The sequence below is a fragment of the Crinia signifera genome, chromosome 1 (assembly GCF_055691185.1).
Source record: "Crinia signifera chromosome 1, ASM5569118v1, whole genome shotgun sequence".
Taxonomy (NCBI): domain Eukaryota; kingdom Metazoa; phylum Chordata; class Amphibia; order Anura; family Myobatrachidae; genus Crinia; species Crinia signifera.
In genome coordinates, this window is record NC_139217.1 from 185186473 (window position 1) to 185205589 (window position 19117).

The window sequence follows — 19117 nt, forward strand, 5'->3', positions numbered from 1 at the left end:
CAGCATGTCACCTCGGGGGCAGCAATCAAGGCGGCCGCAGCCATGGCGGTAACAGCCAGGGTAATGAGGTCCTGGTGTCATGACCTGGAGTCAGACACGCTGGATGGAATTCAGAGGTCAGATCTGATAAAGACCATCCAGAACATTCAGATTGCCGTAGAGTTTATGTGTGATGCGTCTGTAGATGCGGTAAAGTTAGCGGCAAGATCAAGCGCCACGATGGCAGTAGCAAGAAGAGCGCTATGGCTCAAGCCATGGGCAGCAGACACTCAATCGAAGCAGAAACTGCTGGCCTTACCATTTCAGGGTCAGTATCTATTCGGTTCCAAGCTGGATGATATCATCACCAAGATCTCGGGCGGCAAGTCGGTCTGGCTGCCGCAGGATAAGGGGAAGAAACCCTTTTTCAACAGGTCACTTAAATTCCAGTCACAGGACTTTAAGGAAGCAAGGGCGTATAGGCCGGGGAGAAGTTTCAGAAGGTCCTGGGCGAATCGGAGCTTTTTTCGAGGCCAAAGAGGCAGAGACGGAAGGTATTCCGCAAAGCACTCTACCCAATGACGCCAGAGAGACAGTTGGGGGCAGACTGCTGCAGTTCAAGCAGTTTTGGTCCCAATCCGTCCAGGACAAATGGGTACTGGACATAATAGAATCCGGGTACAAAATAGAGTTTGTGAAATTCCCCGGTTACTGGAGGACGGAGTCTCCCATGCCCCGAGAGCCGAGAGAAAAGGCCGCGTTACTGGACAGTTTACAAAAAATGATCAACCAGAGAGTAGTGATCAAAGTGTCAAAAGAGCAAGAATGGAAAGGTTGCCAATCAAGATTTTTTATAGTCAGAAAGCCTTCAGGAGGCTTCAGAACGATCCTCGATTTGAGAAGAGTAAATACGTTCATCATAACGAAAAAATTCAGGATGGAGTCACTAAGGTCTATCCTACCGGATATTGTGGAAGGGTCATTTCTGACCACAATAGACCTTCGGGACGCATATCTGCACGTTCCAATATACGCAGGGCACCACAGGTATCTGAGATTTCGTTTGGGAAATGTAACTTATCAGTTTGTCGCTCTGCCTTTCGGCCTGGCTACGTCTCCAAGGACGTTCACAAAGGTGCTGGTGGTCTTGGTCGCCAACCTGCGGCAGCAGGGGATCTGCGTGTGGCCATACCTCGACGACTTGTTGATCATGGCCAGGACAAGGAAAGAGGCAGAGAGGAGTACGTCTCAAGTAAAGCAGTACCTGGAACAACACGGGTGGTTGATAAACCAGGAGAAAAGTCAGCTCGTCCCGGCAAGGGTGGCAAAATATCTGGGTGTCTGGATAGACACGAATCGCATGACGATCAAGCTAACGGAGGACAGAAGACAGAAACTAGAACGCGAAGTATCCTCTCTCCTAAGCAAAAAGAGCATTTCGTCAGGGGACTGCATGAGAGTGCTAGGACTCATTTCGGCGGCTCTGGACGCAGTACAATGGGGTCGATTCCATATGAGGGCTTTCCAAGGCTGCTTTCTTATGCAGTGGGACGGCGATGGAAAAAACAAATCCCAGAGGATTGTCCTGTCGAAAAGGGCGCGTCAGGATCTAGCATGGTGGTCGGACAGACCGAGACTAGAAAAGGGGAGAGTGTTCGCGGTGTCAGAACAAAAAGTGGTGACCACAGATGCCAGCCTGACAGGCTGGGGGGCGGTCTGTGGCGAACAGATAGCCCAAGGGGTCTGGACCCAGGAGGCAAGAGCCAAGCACTCAAACGTCCGAGAGATGAGGGCAGTGCTAATGGCCTGCATACACCTACAGAAATGTCTAGTGGGAAGAGACGTTGTCGTGAGGTCCGACAATCAGTCGGTGGTGTCTTACCTAAACAGGCAAGGAGGGACAAAGAGCCGAGAGCTCATGTCGGAGGTGTCGGAAGTAATATCTTGGGCAGAGAGCCACGTAAACAATCTCACGGCGGTGTTTGTGGCAGGCAAGGAGAACCTGCAGGCGGACAGCCTCAGCAGGCAGCTTGTGCAGCCGGGGGAATGGGAGTTGTCCCCGGAGGTGTTCGAGCAAATCGTAAAAATGTGGGGTCAACCTCAGGTGGACATCATGGCCACCAGGAGAAACGCAAAGCTCCAGAGATTCTTCTCAAGGCATTGGGAGCCGGGGGCAGAGAAGCAGGACGCACTGACATCGGTGTGGGAAGCAGAATTTGTGTACGCGTTTCCACCCTTCCCAATAATAGCAAGGCTGCTGAGGAAAATTCAACAAGAAAGAGTGACCGCAATAGTGATCCTTCCGTATTGGCCAAGGAGACCATGGTTCTCCAAACTGCTGGAGATGTCAGTAGCAGACCCATGGCATCTGCCGGATGTGAACAACCTAATAGGTCAGAACAGGTTATGGAAGGCGCAGCCCTGCACCTGGAAACTGACGGCATGGCTGTTGAAACACGTATGTTAGAGAGGAAAGGGTTTTCCAGTAGAGTGGTAAGGACCTTGCTCGAGGCCAGGAAAAAATCTACGTCCATTACGTACCATAGAATTTGGAGGAGATACGTGGAGTTCTGTAAGTCAAGTGACAATCAGGCAAAGGAGATAGGCGCGGTGCTGGACTTTCTGCAGCAAGGTCTGGACAGAAATTTGTCCGTTAGTTCAGTTAAGGTGCAGGTCTCGGCCCTGTCGGCCATGCTGGACTGGAGACTAGCAGATAATAAGTACGTTCAAAGATTTATTCAAGCGGCTAAGAGGATAAAGCCGTCATTCCATAACCCGCTGTCACCTTGGGACCTCAATCTGGTCTTGAACGCGCTAGTAGAAAATCCTTTCGAGCCTATGCAAGAAGTATCGTTGAAACTGCTTACTATGAAAGTGGTATTTTTAGTTGCAATCACGTCTGCAAGGAGAGTTTCGGAACTCCAGGCCCTTTGGGTAGAAGAACCCTTCTTGAACTTTTTTCCTGATAAAGTAGTTCTAAGGACGAATCCGCGGTTTCTGCCCAAGGTGGTGTCCGCCTTTCATATTAATCAGGAGATTGTCCTGCCCTCGTTCTGTACGAACCCCGCTAACTCAAAGGAAGAGAGGCTACATACGCTAGATGTGGTTAGGGCGCTAAAAATATATTTAGAAAGGACCAAAGCTCACAGAAAAACAGAGAGGTTGTTCGTGCTTACCGAGGGGAAGTATAAAGGGCAGGGGGCCAGCAAGACTACGATCTCAAGGTGGATCAAATCCTGTATTCTGGAGGCGTACAGAGTTAGGGGTCAAGACCCGCCGACGGGCTTGAAGGCTCATTCAACAAGAGCAATGTCGGCCTCCTGGGCGGAGAAGGAGGCGGCGTCAATTCAGGAGTTGTGTAAGGCGGCATGCTGGGCCTCAGTACATACCTTCACCAGACATTACAGAATGGATGTAGCGGCGTCGGCAGACGCCCGGTTTGGTAGGAAGGTGCTGAGCGCAGTTGTTTAAGTAAGGTGAAGTAACCTTATTCTCACTGTTTTCATTATGTTATCAGTATTATGTTATTATGCCCACCCAGTGTGGTAACTGCTTGGGTATTACCCATGAGTTGGCTGCCATGGGGAGGTAGAGGAAAGTACAGATTCCTACCTGTTAATATGCTTTCCTCTACTCCACCATGGCAGCATTATCCCGCCCGTTTGTTGGTGGTTATGTCTTAAGTTGATGTATAATGGTGTGTTGTGTGCTATTTAATCAAGACACTGAGTCCTAAGGAGGTGGAGCTTATATAGGGGCCAGTGTTCTTTTTTTGTTTCCTTCCAGAGTACTACCCTTCGGGACTTAACCCATGAGTTGGCTGCCATGGTGGAGTAGAGGAAAGCATATTAACAGGTAGGAATCTGTACTTTCGTTACATGGATCAAATTCCTAATTAATTCCCAACATAGGGCAATATTGTTGCAGATAAAATAACAATTTATTCATAAAATGCACTCACAAAAAAAGGGAATAAAAGAAGCATATCACGACTCTGGGTGGAACCTGCTGGCAAACACCATTGAGCTTGGATAACTTCCAGTCCCAGATCTTTCCGCAGGGAAGTGCAGGAGAGGGTGCCGGCTCCAAAATCCACAATGTTTGTTCCATGTATCAGCAGCCTGAGGTGTCCAGTGGTATAACCATCCTTCTCCAGCATACAGAGGTATTTCTTTTTAAATGAATTGGTGGAAAAAATATCCCCCCATCCTTAAGTGGAACTTCTCCAACACTATACTATGCAGCTGCCATCTCAGTACAGATATGTCATGCGTCCAATCCTTATTGCCACTAGTTCAGCTTTGGTTCGGTATGCATCTTTATCGCTCATCTCTCGCAAATGATTTCCAATATTCACAATGTTGTTAATTAAGAACTTGTGCTTAGCCCTTTTGAGTGCCAAGTGAATTTGTCAAAACAGGTGTGAAAAATTGCCAAGCAAATATTTTTATTCATCATAATGACCTGTAATGTTCACCTTTTGTTATATATAAAATATCATTTTTTATTATTTTTACACAATATTTTTTATTTGAATTTAAATAACAAATGTGAGTGTGGGATATTATGCACTTCTCTCACAGAGATGTTGGTACTAAAGGGTTCAAATATTTAACATTTGCCTCTTGTTAAATTGAGATAGTGATTGGAATTTTATGCTTACCACTATGCCTTGCCACTTTTCTCTTCTAGGCACTGATCTCCGTGGGCCCTTGTACCCTGCAATTGGTATCATAGGACCTTGCATAGGTTGATTTAGGGGGAGGCACCTAGGCACTTTTTTTTTTTTTACTATTTGTTAAGCTCAAGGCCAGGCAAGGGGGTCACGTGCACCTGAACCAGGAGCAGCACCCAGCTGCTGCCATGCCAAAGCCCAATATGCCGTCACCGGGCCCAGCCGCCTGGTGCCGCAACTCCTTCGCAAAGTCAACACCGTGTGGGTGACATGATGCCTCCCCTTTAATGTGTGCCCTTCCGCCTCGCTCTTCCAGGAGCATCCCACTCAGGGCCGGTGCAAGGCACCGAAGCGCCCCAGGCGAGTCGGGGTGGGGGCGCCCCGGGGCCGGGGGGGTGTACCTGTCCTGCGGCTGTGTATATAAAGCTTGCGGCGGCAGCGGGGGGTCCCTGCAGTCCAGAAATAACGAGCGCTATCCGCCTGGCTACGCGGAAGCGCTTCTGTTGTGAAAACACTGGGCGCACGCTGATTGGCTGAATCTCAGCCAATCAGCGTGCGGCCAGTGTTTCCACAACAGAAGCGCTTCCGCATAGCCCGGCAGATAGCACTCGTTATTTCTTGACTGCAGGGACCCCCTGCTGCCGCCGCCGCAAGATTTATATACACAGCCGCAGGACAGGTACCCCCGCGGCATGGGGGGGGGGGGCGAAATGCCGCCCTCCAGTGGCCGGCGCCCTAGGCAAATGCCTATATTTGCCTAGTGGTGGCGCCGGCCCTGAAGCCACTCCCCCACTGCTCTGACACGTTGCTCAACTTGTCTGCTGAGAGCAGTGTATCTGCTCTTCCAGCAGCATCCAGCCCCTTCTCCACGCAGCGCTGACATGCCGTTCAACTACCCTGCTGAGAGCGGTGTATATGCTCTTCAAGCAGCATCCAGCCCCTTCTCCACGCAGCTGACCTGCTCCTCAACTACCCTGTTGAGAGTGGCGTGTCAGCTCTTCCAGAGGTGTCCTGCACCTCCGCTGTGCTGACATGTATGAACTCTCTGCTGACAGCGCCTGTCACTCAGCATCTTCCTGCCGCCCTCAGTGTAAAGGCAGTTAGACAACTGCAAATATGGAGCGACAGGAGGGCTGAGTTTGCTTTTACTTTTGCTTTTGCGAAGGAGTTGCGGCAACAAGCATGTAACTCGACCTCGGCAATGAGCATTTAACTCCCCCTGGGCAACAAGCATGTAGTTAAGCGACACTTATGTAATATAATGTGTAGTACGAATTACAAAGTGTCCCATAACGTGTACTGGGCATTACAGAGTGTGCCATAATGTGTATTGGGCATAATGGTGTGTGGGAATTATGTTTTGCAGCATAATGTGTAGGAATCATTACGGTTTGTGGCATAATGTGGCCATGCCCCTTTTGTCATGTAGCGACTCCTCTACTTTTATATGACCTCGCCCCCTCATGACACGTTGTCGCTTGCTATCACTACCAGATACTTTATGCTTGCACCACTGGGCACAGCATTCCCTTTTGAGGCCACAACCATGTTTTGTTAGGCCATACATCCTTTTCTTAAATCCTGCTCACACCATGCACCCCCCCTCCCCTTTATTAATTGTGGTGCTCCCCCTGGTTATTACTTAGGGTTAATCGTGATCTATGCACAAATCCTGTAGTCAAGTGTTACCTTTTTTTTCAATGTCTCTGTTTGTATATTTGTATTGTTTACAATTTATTTTCGTTTAATGTTCATTGTATGTGGGCATTTTATGATAAATAAAGATTCTATTTAATTTTTTCCTGGATCTGCCCCTGGTACCTTTCATTATGTAACTACCTACAATTTTTTGATTTTGTATCTGGCTGGTATATACCCTGACCTTCTCCCTTTCTTTAATCTTGGTTTATATTTTGTTCTTTATGAGGTATCTGTTCCTTTTGCTTTGTGTACTGTAAAAACTACTTAATTTAATATATGAAGACTCACCAACAACTTGGAAAACCTCTCATGTTAAATATGTTAAGGACACATTTGTTCAGGTAATGTAAAATGATGGTGAAAAGGAGGACAAACACCTCTTCTAAAATCTGGTGCTGTCCCATGCTCTATAATAAGTACCACATTGTGATTGCACTTTCTTTTTCTCTAGAAGGAGTCTATGCAAATGCCCAGAGCAGCAGATGGAAATATCCCTGATGAAAGTCTATTGGTAAACAGTGATAGCTGCCAGCTACCTGATCCCCAGGCCACATCTAACGCATGTATGAAAGTAAAAAGGCTCTGTGCTTGTCCTCCACAAGGGCTTCTACCTGCTATAATTACAAATGGTACATTGGCAATTTTTTCTTATTAGAACACGGTACAGCATGGAACACATACAATTTATGACAGAAGCTACACACTTGCCGATTTGTTTTCATATTGTCTCTCCACAGTTGTCATGACTGTCCTAGTGTGGGGAGTTGTCTGGTCCATAACCGGTGCTGAATGTCTGCCTGGTGGAAATCTTTTTGGGATTCTAGCTCTGCTGTTGTGCTCTGTACTTGGTGGTAAACTTGTCGGTCTCATTCGGATACCAAGTCTCCCTCCACTACCTCCGCTCTTGGGTATTTGAGAAATGTCACATCATCTTCTTAGGCATGAAATACCATAGATGAAAAAACTGAGGCCTGGTTATGAAGGATCCAGTCTGAGAAAGCAAATGGCTGTTATTTTCCCTGTGTTATATACAGTACATTGGCAACATTTGGCCACCTTTTCATGGCATTGTACATAGAATGTGCTATATTTGAAGTCAAGGGCAAGGAGTGGTTTGAAATCAAAGGTGCAATTTTCACTGCATTATGGGAAAAATAAATTCTGTTCATAGGGGTCATTTTTTTATTTTTGCTTTTTCCCCCAAATTGCACTAGAAGTAATGCTAAACGGGGCCTTAAAATGGAACTCTTCTTATGATTGTCACAGTTTCACTTGATTTTATTAGAACATTTTCCCACGCTTGTTAAATAGATAGAAAATTAAGATGCACAAGGCAAACATACCTGCGATCCTTCGTAAACAGGCCTAATAGACTTTAGTTACCATCTTCATAAGTTATGTAAGATAAACCGTTGTGCCCTTATTCACCTAGCCTTAAATCACACCAAGTCGTCCTGTTTGGCCACCAAATAGCTTTCCATGCATCAGACCAACTTTCCTTTAACAATATAACTGTCCAACTATAACACTACCTCGTACACCTAATAAACTTTTTCCTCAGACCAGCTAACTTCTGTCCAACTTGTAATGTCACGAGGGACAGGTTCTGCCTACTCCTGTGTGTATTGAATATTTAAAAAAAAAATATTGGAGAAACTGTATCTTAAGAAAAATAGCCTATTTTTTTATTACAAATCTTTTACAGTTAACTACTGCAAAAGCAAGCTGCCACATTGTTGTTGTATGTATAGTAAATATATATTATGATGTTGCCGTCCAGCACTCCGTTGTGTATAATGGATGTAATGCCTGCCCGGGTGCCAGCTTATAGGTTGAGTAGTCCCCACATTCACTGTAGCAAATAAAGTGCAACTCTGGGGCTTGTAAATTTCATCCAAAATTCTGATACAGCTCATAGTGCACTAAAACTCTTTAAGTTTCCGTTTTCTTCAAGTAAAAGAAATCCAGTTTACATAAGTGGAACCTTTTTATACTGCTTTCACATCGCAAACAACATGTCACACTCGGGATTTGGACATGAGTCCATCCCAGGAGCAACCCTGCATTTGCGAGATAAAGCTCCCCTCGTCGACCCGGGTCGCTGATGTCACGTGGGGTGGCGTGGTGGCACGTTATCAGGGGGCGGGGGAGGAGGCAGTGCTTGGAGATGAACTGGGTCCCATTTACACTGCCCTTCATTTAACCTTGGTTGGAAATCTGGGCACTTTCACACCATACAGTGATATGGGTCGACCCGGGTTATTTGTGCGGTGTGAAATGGGTATTACTGTTTCTTGCTCCTTGCATGGAGCAGAGGAGTGTGTTTTAACTGGATGCTCTGGATGCCTACCTTCTACCCTCCAAGCAAATCTACAGCGTCAAAACACGGTGGTCCGAACGCCTTCAAATGCAGGCATGTTACATGACAAAAACCCGTTTTGAGAATATATATTCCTCATCACAGTATCCAGGATTTACTCTACTCGATTTGGACTTGATTACGTGATGTCTGACCTTTTTCGCAGACTAAAAAAAGTCAAGTGACCAGGATGATATGACAGCCATACTATGCTACGCGTCACACAACATCCTGCAAACTTTAAATGCAATGATTGCAAGAAAAGTACAAATACAATGCACCCAGCACACTACTATTCTTTACTTATTCAGTAAAGCGAAAAAGCAAGGAATTTTGTATCTGGAACATACTCGGTAAGAAATGCATATCCCACCTAAATCTAAATCTCTCTGCACACGTTCTATCAGCCCTACCTGCAGTACTACATGATTTGCCCAGTTGTGTGCTTTTTTGCCTTCCTTACAAAGCTGAATCCGCCTCATTATGGGTCTGTGGGGTAAAAAAAGATGTCAAATTTAAGATTTTCCATGGTGCGATATCCCAATTTGTGCCATATAGCTCAAAAAAAGCAAGGTGAATAAGGGCAGCGCTATGTAATATTAATTGTGTAAAATTGAGATCTGACTGCTAAATGACAAATAACAGAAAACTTACAGTATATCACACTTAGTCGTAATACATGTTTTACAAATAAGGGTAGTTAATAACTATATATGGTATATTTGTTTAACAAACATACAGTAGTTTATATAACAATTGTAAGGAATTCATCATTTACTGTACTGTATGTTTGTGTACTTCATACATATACATATACATACATACATATAGCCCATTCATCATTTAATATTTGAGGCTTAATCCCCAAAACCGCCAGTTTTTGGGGGTTAGCTGCAAATATTAAGTATCACCTGAATGTATCTGGAGGGACCGCAGCAAGAGACTCCGATCTCTGCTGTGATCCCTACTGCTCCGCCGCCGGACGCTTCCCCCATAGGTTCGCATTCTGGGTCAGATTATTCCGGGTATAAACCTGGGTCCGGCGCTTTCACACTAAACCCAGGTCGCCGATTAGACTGGGTTATAAGCTTTAGTGCTTTCACACTGCACCTAGACCCAGGTCATTAAGTAGCGACTCTGCAATATTCCAGGTCCGAAGTGCGGTGTTAAAGGAGTATAACAGTATTACATTTGTTGTGTTGCTTTTTTCTACTAAGCAGTTAGCCAATGTAATATTTTTCTATTGTGCTTTATTTTTTATTTTTTTTCAGGCATGCTTCTAGCTGGTTTTCTTATACGTAATATCCCCGTTGTCACTGATCAAGTACAGATCAGTTATAAATGGTCTGCAGCTCTGAGGAATATTGCTTTAGCCATCATATTAACACGAGCTGGGCTTGGCCTGGATCCAAAGGTAAAAGAAAAAATATTTGTTTATATGCGGAGTACACTTTAAATATTACGTCTCATACGTTAGCTACATGCATTGCTCTCACTGCAAGGGTCTAGGGCAATAGTGTGACAGGCGGCGTGGCAGTGAAGCATAATCAAAGTCTCCTCTTGATAGACTAAGCTGATACTTGAACAGCATCTAGCCAGAGCTAGCTATCCTATTCTGCTTAGCTGTCCTCCTCTTAATCCCCCTTTTAAAGGTAGCATAGTTGCATATTTTTACTCCTAGACATAACTTGCAAATACATTTTTGGTCATGGTTTATAAATTCTTTTCTTCTCTCTAATATTTTCAGGTAAAAACATTTATACAAATATTCTTTAATTTTTAGGCACTAAGAAAACTGAAGGCCGTGTGTTTAAGGCTTTCTCTTGGTCCCTGTTGCATTGAGTCTTGTTCAGTTGCTCTTCTCTCTTACCTTCTGATGGGATTGCCACTGACATGGGGATTTATTATGGGGTAACACATTTCTTTAATATATATATTAAATTATAAGTTTAACTGCTTATGTATGGTGTGTGTGTGTGTGTATGTAAATTTCTTGTTGGCCAAGACATAACTAGGTTTGTGTTCAATTGATGGGTAGTAGGTCACTGATCAGCCGAATTCCACTGTATGTACCCCAGGGTTGGAGCTACCACTTGGCCTAGGTCAACTTGGCCTGCTCAACTGCAGGGCTGGACTACCCATCTGGAACTTCTAGAAAATGTTAGAAGGCCCAATTGCCTGGTCTAGCCATGCAGAGACTGGGGCTAGCCAATGTCTGTATTGGGCTGCCCGGCTCACATAGGCTGCTCATCCCCCCCCCCTGTCTGTTTCCCTTTCTCTTTTTTGTGGAATGTTCTGTTTATTTTAAATGTATTGTTTATATTTCTCTACCGTCCAATGGGATACTGGGTTGAATACTATGGGGATAGAGATCCTCCGCAGGAGAGACAGGCACATTAAAACTTTCAGTGTGGGTGCACTGGCTCCTCCCCTCTATCTCCCTCCACTAGTCAGTTTAGAAAAATGTGCCTCAGGAGAGGCAGTGCTTCTGGATGCTCCAGAGTTCTTCTACAATTGTTATTTAGTTTGTTATTTTGGGGCGCTGCTTTGACCAAGCAGCTGTCCTACTTCATGGGAGTCAGGGGAAGGGTCAGTCCCCCAGCCTCTTAAGGCGCAGAGCTGACCCTGCTGCAGGACCTCCGTTCTGTGTGGGGTTTGTCTCCGCACAGCATTGCGCTGTAGCGAGCAAACCCCCCAGCTGCCGCACACCCCTGACTGTGGTGAGTAAGGGTTGGGGGTCCCACAAGGGGACGCCCCAACCGTATGTGCGGCAAGATGGAGGCGGCAGTAGCGGCGGCCCTCACGCAGGGACCCCCGACCCCCCCTCATCACACTGGCATAGGGGGATTGCCGCTGGACCACCAGGGATACCCATGGCGGCTTTGTTATCTTTAAAAGCGCCATTCTGTCAGTATAAAACTGCTAGGAAGCACCAGCTTCGTGTACAGGGGGCGGGGCTTCGCTCAGAGTCGGACCAGGCTCTGCTGGGTGCGCCCTGTCTCTGCTTCCTGCTTCTTCACGCTTCCAGAGGTCGCCATTACAGCTCCTCAGTGGCATGGTGGATTGATCCCTTGCAGCAGCGGCAGAGACAGCAAGTTATAAGCTATTTAGCGCAGCAGCGTTACCTGGCTTTGTATATTAACACTGTGTTTGCCATATCACTGTGTTTTTTGTGCGTTACCAGCTCACTCAGATCTGTGAGCTAAGGTTTAGGGTGTACTGGTCCCCCCATGTTACTCTGATTCTACCCCACTGGCTAGTTAATCACTTGTGCACACACCAGTAATCCCTAACACATAGAGGTACATTTAGATCTTCATACTGTGTATAGTTACAGTTTGATCAAGTGTGTGTGTGTGTGCGCTACTGTGGGGTCTGTGTGCAGCTTCATCATGGTGAAAAAGTTAACATGCATGGTGTGCAGCACAAAATTCATACCAGCTTCACAGTCACAGGTTACCTGTGAGCCGTGTATGCTACCACAGCCTAGTGGTGTGACCTCTCAGGTCAGTGGGGTACCCCCACAACTTGTGGATGGGTCGCAGGCAAATAGTCAGGAGCCTGCTTGGGCCAGCAGCATTAAAACGCTGCTTGACTCTGTCTCTTCCCAGCTGTCTTCTAATACACAGCAGACGCAGAGGGTGCAGAGGGAATTGGCCATTTTGTCTGCAAGGGTTGATATTCTCACCCCTCCTCCTGCTCAGCCTCAAAAGCGGCCTGCTGCTGCAATGGCCCCTGATACTGATGATGATGAGGACATCCTTGAAGAAGGAGAGGAGGCAAATGAACAGGAAACTGTTCAGGAGCAGACTTCAACCCATGAGTCTGAGGCATTAATTAAAGCCATTAGAGAGGTGTTAGAACTTCCTATGGAGGAACCCTCTGAAGGGGATCCTGTCTTCATGACCCAGAAAAGACAGCCCGTGTATTTCCCTGAACAGGCAGAATTAGAGAATGCATTTAAAAGTGCTTGTCAGAACCCTGAAAAGAGGTTCCAGCTCTCAAAGAGGTTTGCAAATGCATACCCTTTTGATCCTGTGGGTAGGAAGAAGTGGGAGGAACCGCCGGTGGTGGATTCCTCTGTTTCCCGCCTTTCAAAGAAGGTACTGTTACCAGTTCCTGGGGTTTCCTCACTCAAGGATGGTGCATATAGGAGACTTGAAGCAATGCTCAAGTCAATGTACACGGCTAGTGGTTCTTCCCAATGCCCAGTACTGGCCAGTTGTTGGATGGCTAAGGCCATTTATACTTGGTCCACGCAAATCCAAGAGGGTTTGTTGGGGGACATGTCTGTGGCTCAGGTGAAAATCTGCATCATATTCAGGACACGGCATGGGTGCTTTGTGAGGCACAGAAGGAATTGGGCGCTATAAACACGCGGAATTCTGCAATGGCCGTGTCGGCCCGGCGGGCACTGTGGTTGCGCCAGTGGGTAGCTGATGTGGATTCAAAAAAGAGTGTAGAAAGCATCCCTTTCACAGGAAAAAAAGCTCTTTGGTAGAGAGTTTGATGACTGGATTTCCAAGGCTACGGCAGGTAAATCCACGTTCCTCCCGTCAGCACCCACTGTTGTAAAGCGCCCTTTCACAAGTCCCTCCCAACAGTCCTTTCGCGGGTCTGAGTTCCGCCCAAAGGCCAGAGGTGCCTCATGTGCTAGCAGAGGCACGAGAGGAAAATTTAGGAAGCCAAACCCCTTAGGTCATCAGGACCATTCCAACGCCGCGGCTTCTTCCAAGCCGGCTGCATGATGGGGTACACCCACCACCAGAAAATCTCGAGGTGGGGCTGTCGCACTTCAGCAATGTGTGGGATGCCTCGTGCCTAGATTCCTGGGCCAGAAGTCTTATTTCACTAGGCTACAGGCTGGAGTTTGCCAGGCCCCCTCCCGACATTATTTCAAGTCGGCCCTTCCAGCTTGGAGGATCAGGTTCTTTTACAGGGAGCAATTCACAAGCTCCTCCAGTCAAAGGTAATTCTACCAGTGCCAAGGCAGGAACAGGGTCAGGGATATTATTCCAACCTGTTCCTTGTCCCAAAACCGGACGGTTCAGTAAGGCCCATTTTGAGTCTGAAGTCACTGAACCCTTTTCTTCAGGTGTTCAAATTCAAAATGGAGTCGCTCCGATCGGTGATTGCCTCTCTGGAACAAGGGGAGTTCCTGGCCTCCGTGGACGTAAAGGACGCCTACTTGCACGTCCCGGTTAGGCACCCCCCCCCCATCAAATCTTTCTAAGATTTGCGGTGAGAGACAGCCATTACCAATTTCAGGCACTACCCTTCGGTCTGTCTATGGCCCTGCGCATCTTTACCAAGATCTTGGCGGAGATGATGTTCCTTCTCAGGCTCCAAAGGGTAAATGTAATACCTTACCTGGACGAGGCCCTGATGAGTGCACTCAATCTGACCATGCAGGTGCTGAGGGACCACGGGTGGATTTTAAATATATGTACCAAAATCCTTGTTGATCCCGAGCCAGAGAATGGTGTTCCTGGGTATGACTCTGGACACGGTGGAGCAGAAAGTGTTCCTGCCAGTCGAAAAGGCCTCAGCAATTGGTAAGAGAGGTCCTAAGAAACCCTCGGGTCTCGGTACACCTTTGCTTCAGGTTGTTGGGCAAAATGGTTGCTTCATTCGAAGCTATCCAGAATGCCCGGTTCCACTCCAGGACTTTTCAGCTGGATATTCTTACAAAGTGGTTGGGGTCCTCCCTACAAATGCAAAGGAGGATTTGCCTGTCAACACAGACCAAACTCTCCCTGCAGTGGTGGCTCGATTCACCCAATCTCTTGGCGGGTCGCTGTTTCCAGATCCAGGACTGGCTTCTGTTAACCACGGATGCCAGTCTCAGGGGTTGGGGAGCCGTGATACAGGGAGTCTGTCTACAAGGCCGTTGGTCTCCACTGGAATCCATGCTGCCTGGAGTTAAGGGCAGTTTACTACGCCCTGTTACAGGCGGCGCTGATGTTGCAGGGCAAGGTGGTGCAGGTCCAGTCGGATAATGCAACTACGGTTGCTTACATCAACCGCCAAGGAGGAACGAGGAGCATGCCTTGTATGAGGGAAACCAACAAGATATTCTCCTGGGCAGAACACAATGTGAAGGCCCTGTCGGCGATCTTCATACCGGGAGTCGACAACTGGGAGGCGGACTTCCTCAGACGTCACAACCTCCACCCCGGGGAGTGAGGACTTCACCCTCAGGTGTTCCGGAAAATTGTGGATCTTTGGGGGCTCCCTCAGATTGACCTCATGGCCTCACGGTTGAATCACAAGGTGGACAGGTACTGATCTTGGCTCTGTCGGTATTTTTTTCAAAAGAAGCTAACGGCCTTGCCTGAGGTTCAAACCTTTCTACACGGGGTGCTGAGATTTCAGCCTCCTTTTGTGCCACCCACTGCGCCTTAGGACCTGGATGTGGTTCTCACCTTTTTTAAGTCCTCTGGGTTTGTTCCTTTGGAAGAATCTGAGTTAAAACATCTTACTTGGAAGACTGTTGTCCTGCTGGCTTTGGCTTCAGCCAGGCGGGTGTCTGAGCTCGGAGCGCTGTCCTGTAAAAGCCCTTACCTGATGTTTCAGGAGGATAGGTCGGAGCTCAGGACTAGGCCGCAGTTCCTACCGAAGGTTGTGTCGGTGTTCCACCTCAACCAACCTATTGTTGTTCCTTCCAGCGCGGTACATCCGGATATACCTCAATCTTTGGATGTGGTACAAACTCTCAAGGTGTATGTTAAGCGCACAGCTATTTGTGCTGTAAGATGCGCAAAAGAAGGGCTCTCCTGCATCTACACGGACCATAGCACGTTGGATTCAATGCACGATACAACAGTCCTATGCAAAAGCTGGTTTGTCCCTTCCTCCGTCGTTTAAGGCCCATTCCACCCGATCTGTAGGGACTTCTTGGGCGGCTGCCCGAGGGGTCTCCGCCCTCCAGCTGTGCAGGGCTGCAACTTGGTCAGGTCATCACACATTTGTAAAATTTTACAGATTTGACACTATGGCCAGGGAGGATTCCCAGTTCGGACAAGCGGTTCTACAGCAGACTCCGCACGTTCCCACCTGTTCTGGTAGCTTTGGGACCTCCCCATAGTATTCAACCCTGTATCCCATTGGACGGTAGAGAAAATAGGATTTGGGGTACCTACCGGTAAATCCTTTTCTCGTAGTCCATATGGGATAATGGGAGCCCGCCTCTGTGCGGCATTCCTGCTGTAAGACACTGTTCCTTACACTGTTAGGGCTTGTTGCCTTGTTGTCATGTATTGACCTTATTCAACAGTTATTGGTGAATTCAGAAGTTGTTATGATTCACCTCCTTTATTATTTTTTTTGTTTGGTTGGGGTGTGCTGTGAGAATCTCGCCAAGTTATTTGTTCACATACTTCCTCACATAGCTCTCCTTCGGCACAGCTTTTCATTAACTGACTAGTGGAGGGAGATAGAGGGGAGGAGCCAGTGCACCCACACTGAAAGTTTTAATGTGCCTGTCTCTCCTGCGGAGGATCTCTATCCCCATAGTATTCAACCCAGTATCCCATATGGACTACGAAAAAAGGATTTACCGTTAGGTACCTAAAATCCTATTTTTTTGTTGGACAACTGTTCATCTGTGTGTGTGTGTGTGAGATAATTCCTAACTCTTCTTTTGACTAGCTTTGTCTTAGGTGCAGTGTCCCCAGCTGTTATAGTCCCTTCTATGCTAATTCTGCAGAAAGGAGGCTATGGGGTGGATAATGGAATCCCAACTCTGCTTATGGCTGCTGGAAGCTTCGATGACATCTTGGCTATAACTGGCTTTAATACCTGCTTTGGGATAGCATTTTCCTCAGGTAAAAATGTACTTTCAAAAGCCACTGTTTACTTATAGTGACCTGTTTTTAAAAACCTAAAATCCAGGAGACTGGAATCAAAAATCTTAAGACCAGGAGGTAGAGTTACTAAAGTGTCTAAAACAGACAAGTAGTGGTGTTGCCCATAGCAACCAATCAGATTCTGTCTATAGTTTCCTAGGATGCAAAATTCTGGAGTTGACAGCCCCAACTATTTGTAAACATACATGTGTTACCTGCACCACATGTGGCTCTTATGGTGCGTACACACGGTCGATTAGGCTTGCTATTCAATCCAGATGCAATCAGATCGCACGGGATCGAATCGCACGGCAAAATCTCATGCTGATTGTACCCATGTGCACACACCATTAGTAGAAGACTAATAAGATGCACTTTGTACTTATGTAAGACTTTATGTACAATAATACACCTAGGCCCTCATTCTAGTTGATACGGTACCCAGCGTGTTTGCACAGGGTGACTGTTTAAGCTCTATGCATGTGCATATTCTCATATGCGCATGTGCAGGGCTTCTGTGCGGGCACCTTAGCCAACTTGCATAATCAGCTTGGCGCTCGTACAGGGGGGAGGGCAGGATGGAGGCGGGCAGGGGGTGTACCCACGAAAACGCTGGGCGTCCCCATGTGAATGCAGGTGTTAGTACGTCTGCAGGACGCTGCAAGTCTAAGTCGATTTGCGTGCACGGTAGAAATCAGTCGACGGTCGCTGACCATCAAATGATTTTGGCCCTGCACGCTACTCTCTGAATGGGCGTCAGGGTGCATTCACACGCCCAGCGGGCGGCATTAGAAGGCTCGCTAAGCAACAAACTACCGCTACGTAGTGAGCCAACCAGAATGACCCCCCTAGTGTCCTGTATACTCTGACCCCTCACACCAATCTCTGCTTCATCACTTTAGGCTCCACCCTTAATAGCATCATCAGAGGCTTGTTGGAAGTCGTCCTTGGTATAGCAGCTGGGCTTATATTGGGGTTTTTCCTTCATTACTTTCCAAGCAAAGATCAGGTAACACCTTTTATTGCAATGTTCAGCCACTTTCCTACTGTCCAAGTAGACTTTAAAAGATATTTGGCAATATGGTCTAGTCTACAATGTGCAGGCTTGGTGGAAAGTTCTATGAGTATGCCCATATTATTAAAGCAGCAATCGTTTACTATGCAAAACCAGGTCAGTTTGCTTTGGAAACGATTGCTACTTTAAAATACCGAGTTTATTTGCAGAATTTGCTACATAGCCTGAACATTGCAGGCTATTAGATATTTATTACCTATTGTTTTGTAAACATACCTGAATTCAAAATCTGTGTATGCCCACTCTGCATTTGATATGCGCTTGTCCGACTTCCATGATTGATGTGATCTTCTTCTTGTCAGCTCCTCTGTGTAATACACCATTGATTTAGTTGACACCTACAGCCTTATGTGCTAGTTGTATTTTAATGGATATTGACAACTGGATTATTATCTCTTCCAAAATGCATTCCAGGCTGGAAAGCAGATTGATAAGTGACATTTTTCCAAAATTTTGTCTTCAAGTGTATAAATAGGCAGTGCTGTAATCCCTACTATTTGTGCTTGTTGTTAATGTCATTAGTGTTGGCAACGGTTCACATAGGCGATCCCAGCCAAGCCATCCTATGTGCAGCATGTTCATACCAGTAGCTCCAATGCAATGCCCATGGGTCCGCATGTCATGCTGTCAAAATACATTTGGACTCCCTTTATACAATTTATCACCACAATCGCATAAAAAGTGACCAAATAGCATGTATATTGCCCTAGTTTATGGGCAGCTTAAGGAACTGAGACCTTTAAAATTGGTATGGCTTTTACATTAAACTTCTAATAATTTGCCAAAGCCTGATGAGTGTCCTGCTCTTTCTGCAGCAGAATATGACTATCTCTATATTGATATAAAAAAATGTATATCTCTATGTAAACTTAGCGCCCTCTTGATATTCCTTTACATGTTTTGTTCCAAACAGAAGAATTTAAAATGGAAAAGGTCTTATCTGATCCTGGCACTGTCCATATTTGCAGTGTTTGGTAGCCTGTTCTTTGGTTTCCCTGGATCGGGAGGGCTTTGTACCTTGGTGATGGCTTTTGTAGCAGGTATTGGATGGTCCGGAGAAAAGGTACTTATTAATTAATGATATACAAGTCCGTAGCTAATTGCAAGTAAAATTTGAGCTGCAAAAATAGCATGCACTCTATTCAAGAATATTCCGTCTCATGTGTCATCAGTTTTTTTCCATTAAATCTTCTATTATTCAACAGCTTAAAAGGTCAGAAAAAAGGTAATGGGGTTTTTGGGAAACCACACAGGTTTATGCCCGCCACGTGTGAACAAGGTCAAGTGAGACTTTTTCACCTTGTGGTGGGGTTTGGACTGGGTAGCCTAGAACCAACTATATTATAAAGTATAGAGTCCAATTGTAAGTACAAAAAATGGAAGGAGAAAAGTAGACTCTTTTTGTGGGGCACTCTTGAAATATGTATGTCGTTATATATAATAAAATGTAACTTTTATTAGAAATTTGTTAAAAAAGGAAG

At 46.3% G+C, this 19117-nt stretch overlaps 1 protein-coding gene across 2 annotated transcripts in view; it reads left to right on the forward strand.

Moving 5' to 3' along the window:
- Nucleotides 1-19117, forward strand: part of LOC146064982 (sodium/hydrogen exchanger 9B2-like) — a 59106-nt gene that overhangs the window by 25547 nt on the left and 14442 nt on the right. The window contains exons 3-9 of one of the 2 annotated variants that reach the window (XM_083179012.1): nucleotides 6810-6984; nucleotides 7093-7263; nucleotides 9986-10128; nucleotides 10498-10625; nucleotides 16365-16540; nucleotides 17464-17570; nucleotides 18550-18699. In XM_083179012.1, coding sequence (XP_083035138.1) covers nucleotides 6810-6984; nucleotides 7093-7263; nucleotides 9986-10128; nucleotides 10498-10625; nucleotides 16365-16540; nucleotides 17464-17570; nucleotides 18550-18699 — 1050 coding nt within the window. Of the gene's footprint in view, nucleotides 1-6806; nucleotides 6985-7092; nucleotides 7264-9985; nucleotides 10129-10497; nucleotides 10626-16364; nucleotides 16541-17463; nucleotides 17571-18549; nucleotides 18700-19117 lie in introns of both variants that reach the window. The other variant, XM_083179011.1, reaches the window with a different exon arrangement.